Consider the following 9,750-nt stretch of genomic DNA (forward strand, 5'->3'; position numbering starts at 1 on the left):
GCTGCATGCCAGGGCTATCATCATGGTCATGTCCAAAGGACAAGTACCAGATCAGTTATATTCCCTGTGCATCATTTTTGCAATGTCTTTTGAAATTTGGGATTCTTACTTTCTACTCTAAAGAACCTCTATCTGCCAGGCATAGTGGCTCATGCCTATAATCCTAGCACTTTGGAAGACTGAGGTGGAAGGATCGCTTGAGTCCAGTAGTTTGAGACCAGCCTGGGCAACTTAGTGAGACCCCATCTCCACAAAAAATAAAAAAAAATTAGCCAAGCATGGTAGTGTGTAACTGTAGTCCCAGTTACTTGGGAGACTGAGGTGGAAGGACTGCTTGAGCATGGGAGGTCGAGGCTGTGGTGAGCTATGGTCACATCACTGCACTCCAGCCATGGCAGCAGAGCTAGATCCTGTCTCAGAAAAATGAAAATAAAATAAAGAACTCCGTTCACTCAGTCATTCCTTTTCTGATTGCTTCCTTCATTAGTTTGTCTGGAAACAAATCTCACTTTAAATCAGATGATAGTGGTGATGTTTTTAAGCTCACTTGTTACACAGTAGAGCAATAAGACTAACAAGTAAGAAAGAAGAAGCCACAGGTAAAGCAGTAAAACAGAGCCAGGAATGAGACAAGACACAGATGATGTCTACTGACATCTTTCACTCTTTCTAAGGCTGGCTCACAAGTTAGGGTTTCAGCAGCAAATGGTAAAAGGAAAACATCCAGCTCAGATTGATACAATCCAGAAAGTAGAAGCAAACCATTGCACAGGAAAAGCAAAATCACTCCAGTTAGTAAGACCACAGAGCAATTCTTATATGGGTTTTTTTGACCTCAATATCATTGTGTTATGGTGATACTGTAGTATATTGCATATCCTTTAAAAAATATGACCTTGTATATACATCACTATTTCTGTCTTCTGAATGTAAATCATTTTTATTGGAGTATTATTCCTAGACAAAACCAGCAGATGGCACTTGTGAATCATCTAATTTTAAAATGCTTTATATTTATATATATTTTTTAATCCATACAAAGTTGACATGAAAATGTTTTTAAATGGATAAGTCTAGCTAGATTTATAATGGGAAAGCCCTCCTTGGGTTTTAATTATTTTGCAAAGATAAAAAGTAGTGCAGAGTTGTATTCATATGCCTTGATAGCATATGAATATGAATAAGTTTCTTAAAACCTTTATTTTTTAAGAAAACAAAATAAAATGTAAAATCAAGAAAAGGAATCAACTTGCTCATTAGATTGTTCTTACCCTTGAGGAAGAAAATTATTCCAAAGAAAAGTTCTTTTCCATCTTGGAATGAATACTGAATTAATCAGCAGGGATTCTACTAGGTCCTTATGGGTGTTGACAGAGGTTCTCTGAGTTATATCACAGGAATACTGATGGCTTCAACATCAGATCTTTTGATAATTGAGGAAACTATTTCAAAGCCAATTCTGGATGATTTCCTTTTCGGGCAAATTTGTCTAACAAATTGCTCATTTGATTTAATTGTCATGACAGAAATTTGGAAGCAAACGCTCCTTATTAAATTTAGGACATGTTCAAAATAAATTACTGCAAATGGAACTGTTACTCTTTATCTAATTGTGTATCCAATATTCTGTCTACATTAAACCTCCAGCTGAAGAGCCCAGCAAGATACATCTCAAGTATTTTCAGCATATTTGATAATATTTGCATTGATGGGTACTTTCATTTTCTAATACTTTGTAACAGATTCTCACAAACTTTGCAGCTTAAAACAACACCCATTTATTAGCTTGAAGATCCGTGGGATCAGAAGTCTGGGCCTGGCGTGACTGGGTTCTGTGTTTGGGTCTTACATGTGTCACTAGACTGTGTTCCCTTCTGAAGCTTAGGGCTCTCTTTCAAGCTCATATGGTGGTTGCAGAATTCATGCCTTGTGTTTTAGGGCTGAGGCCCCTGTTCTCTTGTTGGCTATGGGATGGTGGCTCTCCCAGCTCCTGGAAGCTGCCTGCAGTTCCTTGTCTCACTGCTCTTCCATGTACCTACCCCTTCATGCTTCCTTCAGGAAGAGCCCAGCTCCACTAAGGGGTCTATTAGGTCAGGCTCACTACAATAATTTCTCTCTTGATTGACTAAAAATCAGCTGATTTGTAACCTGAGAGAATTATATAAGGAGTGCACAGGGGTGATGGTGGGGAAGGGGTACTGTTGGGGATCATCTTAGAATTCTGCCTACAGCAATGGGCAATTGATTAAATTTCAGCTTTCACAAATGTGGAAAGTAATGCTCAAGATAGAAAAAAATCAATGGCAAATGTTTAAGATAAAAATTCTCCATCAAAATTACTGCAGATTGTGCCATTTGTTCCATTTTCCCCATCTTCCTAATGAGGTTACTGTAGGACAGCTGTGCAGATCCTTGTACTCTGTTGTTAGTGAGAGACTGCCAGTGAAACCGTTATGTCATTTGTCATAAACTTTGGGTCACTGACCCAGAGGTGAGACTAACTGCCCCATTACATGAAAATCTGTTGAACACCAGTTTCTTTTAATATCACAGAGGCTATAGAGCTAAGACTGACCCAATGACAGCTTCTCTCTTTTTGAAAATTCATTTAATAAGTGGAAGTCTATACCTTTTAATTCTTTGTGTTGTTTCAGAGTTTAATAAAGATATCCAACATTTTTGTGGGATGTAGTACATATATGTCACCTTCACTACCTTAGATATAGTCTTATTTGGTCAAAGGGGTGTGATCTTGAGTAGACTGAATATAACTTGGCAACTGGTTGAGCCCCTGTGGAGTGAATACTCAGGGACCCTTAGTACAATCTTCATAGCATTTCTGCTCTACCCTTCTGTTGCCCCAGGTCTGTGAAGTAATATGATCTGTTTCCTCAATTATTGGTAGAGAAAATTACTTTTATTTTCCAGTAGAACTCTTGGTATATTCCTTGTTGCATCTTCATCTCTCACTCTGCATCTTTCCTTATCTCCTTTCTTCCTGTCTCAGGAGGTTTGTCCTGTTTTCTATTCTGCTGACCCTCCCTCCTCTGTTTTGCTCTGTTCTTGTTCTCACTGGAATCTTTACCTACTAGTCTTCTCTCTCCTCTTATCTTTCTTCAACCATTGCCTCTCTGCTTGGTTCTGGATGTCAATTTCTATTTACCCTGCTTTGCTTGCTAGACATGTTTTGGGAATTTCTCTCTTACCCTCTGGGGGAGCTACTTGTTTTTTGTTTTTTTTTTTTTTTCTTACTTTATAAAGATTAAGTATATACGGATACCCTTTCTTCCTGTGCTTTGTTCTTCATCTGATGGTTCAGACCTTTCTTAATGACTTGGAGTTATTAGCCATCACTTTTGAGGTTCCCTTGTAATCACCGAAACACAGATTACAAAGAGAACATGAGAACACATGTTCTTAAGCAACTCTCTCTCTCAGTTGAAGAGAAGCTTTTCAGTCTCTGTCCTCCATGTGCAGGATCATGTGGTCGTGGCTCCTTCATGGTGACCTGTTGCCTACAGACCTGGGAACCCAGGAGAGAGCTCTCTCCTAACTAACCTAGCCACGGATTGTCAGTCGAATCCCAGCTTATCATGTCTGCTTCCTCCATCTTTCTCAGTGCTTCCATGAACAAGTCACTTTCCTTCATTATTTATGCTCCCTCCATGTTTTATTCCTACTTCTAAGTTATTTCTAATTGTCTTTATAGGAATAAGCCCAAATCTTGACACAGTTGACATTTTCAAAGTTGAAGGAAAGGTTACTGACGTCATTCTACTCTTTCTAGAGTTTCACGTGTGCCTGTGTGAACATTCCTCTTTTTGGCAAGGCTCACTGGTGAGATTTGATTTGTGTGTAGAAGCAACCTCTGTAAAATCTGAAAACGCAGTATATTCTTCCGAGGAATTTAATGGTTTTGAAGTAAGGATGATCTTCTATAGCAGCTTCATATTGTTATTATTTGCCAAATTCTCAGTGCGTTTTAATTCTGTTTTTAAAAAGGAAACAGGAAGAGCGAGTACAGCAAGTACGCAAAAAATTGGAAGAAGCACTGATGGCAGACATCTTGTCTCGAGCTGCTGATACAGAAGAGATGGATATTGAAATGGACAGTGGAGATGAAGCCTAAGAATATGATCAGGTAAACTGACACCAGTGAGAGTAACTCAAAACTTAGATGTTATGTTTTCTTGGCCGGGCACACTGGCTCCTGCCTGTAATCCCAACACTTCGGGTGGCTGAGGCAGATGATTGAACCCAGTAGTTCGAGACCAGCTTGAGCAACGTGGCAAAACCCCATCTCTACTCAAAATACAAAAAATAACTGGGTGTAGTGTCATGTGCCTGTGGTCCCAGCTATTCAGGAGGCTGAGGTGGGAGAATCACTTGAGTCTGGGAGGCAGAAGTTGCAGTGAGCCAAAATCATGCCACTGTTCTCCAACTTGGGTAACAGAGTGAGACCCCATATCAGAAAAAAAAAAAACAAAACAACTATGTCATATTTTCCTGTTATTTTCCCTTTATGGGCTCCTCAGCAGTGAATGAAAAAGCTACTCCTCTGTTAGGGTCATGCATGTGCTGTTGTTTGATTCTTCTCGCTGGATTTAAGGACCATATAAGTTTATTGCATCCATTTGTTCGCATTCTGGGAGGACACTGGTTCCCCTGCAGTCACTTGCAAGGGATCTAGTCTCCTTTATTAAAGCCAGGTGGAAAACCTGTAAGGTGTCGCTAGAGAAGAGCAGCAGCAGAAGAAGCAGACTTGGTCAGGTAGGAAGGAGTAGCCCCAGGAAAGGAAGGTGGTTGTCATCTCCATCACAGTAGCCTCCCGGGAAATACTGCTTCCTCTTTAAAATTATGGTGGTGAAGTAGGCAAAATCTCTCCCTTTTTCTAGGTTCTCCCTAGCACAAATTTGATGCAGGGAGAACAAGAAAGTTACTGAAAAATATAATAAATACTTTATCTTAAAAAATACAGATTTTAGGCTGGGCACAGTTGGCTCACGCATGTAATCCCAGCACCCTGGGAGGCCAATGTGGGTGGATCACGAGGTCAGGAGTTTGAGACCAGTCTGGTCAACATAGTGAGACCCTGTGTACTTCTTAATTATGAAAATACAAACAATTAGCTGGGTGTGGGGGTATGCACCTTTAATCCCAGCTACTCCAGAGGCTGAAGCAGGAGAATCGCTTGAACCCAGGAGGTGGAGGTTGTGAGCCAAGATCGAACCACTACACTCGAGCCTGGGTGATGGAGTAAGACTGACTCAAACAGCAACAACACAAATACACATTTTGATCTTATCTCAAACTCACATTCCAGGCTCATAGCTCTGTGCTGTGGGCATACATTGTGTTCAGAAGGGCACCTGCTGCTCTCCAAGGCTTCCTGTGGGCTCTTGCTTCCCAGCTTCCATCCTGCTTTGTTTTTGCAGGCCTTGTCTTCCTTTTTGCACCCCAGAACCGATTATTTATTAGTTTCCTTTGAAGCCAAAACAGATGGAGGGATGGGGGTGCTAACATGATGTCAAGTCAACAAAGCCTCTCTGAGAAAGTGACATTTATGTTGAGCCTGAAAGATACATAGACGTGAGTCAAGGGAGGTTTGGGTAAAAGTGTTTTCATTAGAAGGAACAGCAAGGAGAAACTTGGTTTCTTTAAGGAATGAAGAAAATATCGTGTGTGGTTGGAATGTAGTATGTCTGGGGAGGGGTGGGGGGAAGGTATGGGCGGTGAGCCTAGTCACGTAGGAACGGTGGATTGTTAGGGAGATGGATGACTGCTTGAGACTGATCCAGAAAATTAGTAAGAATCACTGAAGAGTCAGTAGCATGATCAGATTTGCTTCTTTACAAGAGCCCTGTGGCTGCTGCATGAATAAAAGGATTGGAGTAGGGGAAGCTTGGAAGCAAGGAGACCAGTTGGGATGTTGCTGTGGTAGTATCGCAAGAGATGATGGTGGCTTTAGGAGGAGGACATGCTGACGGGTTGGTAGAAAAAGAAGAGATGGGAGATGGGTAGATCTGAGATATTATCTAGAGACGGAATCACATGACCAGGTGACAGACTGGAAGTGAGGGTGAGAGAGTGGCCAGGATGCCTCAGGGTTTTCATTTGAGCTGGGTGGGAGGGAATTCTGTTTGGTAGGGGAACAGGCTAAGGGTAGGGATTGCAGGGAGGGTGAGTTTAATTGTTAACACTTCCATGAGTGCCTTTGTCTTAATCAAGGAGTGGCTCATGCCACAGCAATACCAAAATCCAGTAATAAATATAATATCTTACATTTACATGTCTACTCATGGCAGCACTGCTGGGTCACAGTTTCCTGACCATACAGAATCATTTCAGGCTAGGCGTGGGGGCTCACACCTGTAATCCCAGAACTTTGGGAGGATGAGGTGGGTGGATTTCCTGAGGTTGGGAGTTTGAGACCAGCCTAGCCAACTTGTTGAAACCCCGCCTCTACTAAAAATATTAAAATTAGCTGGGCATGGTGGCAGGCACCTGTAATCCCAGCTACTCAGGAGGCTGAGGCAGGAGAATCGCTTGAACCCAGGAAGCAGAGGTTACAGTGAGCCAAGATCACACCATTGCACCACAGTCTGGGTGACAGGAGCAAAACTCCATCTCAAAAAAAAAGGAAAGAATCATTTCAATTCAGTTCGGTGCTATTCTATTTTAGCTCTTTTTCTCCTCCCTTGTTGAAGACAGGAGGGTGCTGTGTTATTACTTGGATTTTGTTTTCCAGGCTGGCAAGGATGTGTTTATGGGCTTTGATGAGTATACTTAATATGCTGAAAGTCTTTCAGAGAGAAGTCTGAAGTATGTTTCTACTGTCCACGGCTCCAGCCATGCCGTCTCTGGAGCACAGAGGGGATCTGGATCTTCCCCGATGCAGCTTCTGCACCATTGCTTCACAGTGGACTCTCAGAAAGCCCTTCTCTTCTATCGGAACTTTCTGGTTTTCTTTCAGACTTTTCTCATGAAATCACTTTTTCAGATAATCAAGGGTCACTTAACTGAGGTTTTACTAGACTTTTGCTTCCTTTACAGATTATTTTGCAGATTGGCATCAGGCTATACCCTTGTTTATGTGAGCAAGCCTGTGTTGTAGGCAGTGGCACTATACTTATATAGAAGTTGGCAGCTGCTCATTGCCTTGCACAAATGTGGATAATAGTAGTAACAACTAATGTTGAATGACTAGAATTTTAATCAGTTCTTTAAAATAGCCATTATTTTGGCATGTTAGGTAGGAAGAGATTTAAATTATGTATGTCATCTTCTAAGCTTGAGAATGGCATTATTAGACCAAGCTATTAGACTTGTAGATTGGGGAAGATTTAGATGTACTTCTTAATCATGAAAATTACAGCTACCTTACTCAGATAACCCCATATATACCTAAAAGGTTTAATAAACTAGATCATGACCACGTGATTTAATCAGCTGTCTATAATAACCTGTGGCATAGGTAGGACTTAATTGGCAAAGGATGGGATGTGGCCATCTTCACAGCTCATAAGAGATAACCAAGGTCCGTTCAGTTCTGCCAGCCTCATCATGCCTCAGCTCTTTCAGTTCCTCCTTATTAGTAAGGTGGATGTTTATTCATTTATTTGTTTGGTTAGTTAAATAACAGGTTGCAATTTACAGTGTTACTTAAATTTTACAATCCTAGAGAAGTGCCAGGTTATTAGACAGATATTTTAGGAGTGATTACAAAAAGAAGATGACTAAAAACAAAGGTGTGAAAATGTTTAGCTATCCATGAGATAGCATATCAAAAATATTTCCATTTGCAGTCACACAGTGCCATTTCACCCAGACTAAACGGATAGGAAGACTCGGTGCATACCTGTCATCTGTAAATGCTCTCATGTAAACGAAATTATTTCTACTCTCTCATGAGTAGAAATTTTTCTACATTTTCTCAAAATATGTTTGGATTGGGATGTATCTATCCTGCTTTTTCATTTGTATGACCTTTGAATTCTCTTTTTATGCTGAAGTGGTTAATTGTAGATAGAAAATGTTGCATAAACATATAAAAGAACACATGTGATTTCTTTGGAAAATGAACAGGATAGTAAAGGTTATCATCAAAATAAAACACTTAAAACAGTGAGGGGATATGCTGAGTACTTTTTATTTATGAAGTGCTATAACTAAATGCTCACCAAGGCTGTGAAAACATGATTCTAAGTAGAATTCATTCTCTAATTCTTTTTCAAGTATTGCTGGCCTCTCACCTGATAAATCACTGGATTACTTAAGTTTGTTCTTTTTTTTTTTTTTTTTAACAGGTAACTTCCGACCGACTTTCCCCAAGAGAAAATTCCTAGAAATTGAACAAAAATGTTTCCACTGGCTTTTGCCTGTAAGAAAAAAATGTACCCGAGCACATAGAGCTTTTTAATAGCACTAACCAATGCCTTTTTAGATGTATTTTTGATGTATATATCTATTATTCAAAAAAATCATGTTTATTTTGAGTCCTAGGACTTAAAATTAGTGTTTTGTAATATCAAGCAGGACCCTAAGATGAAGCTGAGCTTTTGATGCCAGGTGCAATCTACTGGAAATGTAGCACTTACATAAAATATTTGTTTCCCCCACAGTTTTAATATGAACAGATCAGGAATTCTAAATAAATTTCCCAGTTAAAGATTATTGTGACTTCACTGTATATAAACATATTTTTATACTTTATTGAAAGGGGACACCTGTACATTCTTCCATCATTACTGTAAAGACAAATAAATGATTATATTCACAGACTGATTGGAATTCTTTTTGTTAAAGAGCACACACAATAAAGAGCCCCTCATTTACCTTCCTGATTTACATTCAACTCTGATCCCTGGGCCTTAGGTTTGAAATGGAGGTGGTGGAAGGTAGTGCATACATTTGCAGTATGAACTATTGCCTCTGGACATTGTGAGAATTGTGCTTTCACCAGAATTTCTAAGAATTGCTGCGAAATACCATCTAGCATGTGTCATTTTTTTTTCTTGCCTGTGACTCAGACTTTTGATAGTTCTGTAAGAATAAGGCCTTTTCTAACCTCGGGCATGAATTAGATTCACAAGTACCCTTCAGGTGTTACTAGAAGTTGTCCATGTTTATTGGTTTTTAAAGAATGTTTGGCACTCAGTAACGTCCACTAGCTTACTGAATTAACAGGTGCAGGTCAGACTCCCGGCTATAATGAGAGGCAGCTTCTAGGCAGAGTTGCTTAATGAAAGGGTTTGTAATACTTTACAAACCATTACCTGTACCTTGCCTGGCTTCCAAAATATTAACATTATTTTTCTGTTGAAATTCATGAGTTTAACTTTCATTACCATTTGAATTTATTGATATTTAATTATAAACACTAACATTACTTATTAAATGAGTTCTAAAATCGAAACATAATCTGATACCAAGGAAGGGAGGGAGTGGTTATAAGCAAATCAAAACAAATTTTGAGAGATAGAGCAAAGTAGAATTATTCTATAAAAAAGGTGTATTTATTTCTTCTTAACTCTTGAGTTCTTTTAAAATTAGACCCTAAATGATGCAGTCAGGAGTGTGGACAGTTCCACATGAGTGTCACCTGTACGTTTTATTACCACTACCTCCAGTTCCCAAGGCAGGGAAGAAGAGTGGAATAGTCAAAGCAATATGAGTGGCTAGGTGTGGGCTGCTGTTTTTTTGGGACTTTTATGCCAAACTACGTAAATACTTTTTGGAATTTCTGATTTA

The 9,750-nt window shown here is 39.7% G+C and overlaps 1 protein-coding gene across 1 annotated transcript in view; it reads left to right on the top strand.

Annotated features, from left to right (window-relative positions):
* Positions 1-8,781, top strand: part of MBD2 (methyl-CpG binding domain protein 2) — a 66,014-nt gene extending 57,233 nt beyond the window's left edge. The window contains exons 6-7 of the mRNA XM_003926119.4: positions 4,003-4,141; positions 8,307-8,781. Coding sequence (XP_003926168.4) covers positions 4,003-4,129 — 127 coding nt within the window. The 3' untranslated portion in view covers positions 4,130-4,141; positions 8,307-8,781. The remainder of the gene's footprint in view (positions 1-4,002; positions 4,142-8,306) is intronic.
* The last annotated feature ends 969 nt before the right edge of the window (positions 8,782-9,750 follow it).

Source organism: Saimiri boliviensis, chromosome 13 (genome assembly GCF_048565385.1).
Source record: "Saimiri boliviensis isolate mSaiBol1 chromosome 13, mSaiBol1.pri, whole genome shotgun sequence".
NCBI lineage: Eukaryota > Metazoa > Chordata > Mammalia > Primates > Cebidae > Saimiri > Saimiri boliviensis.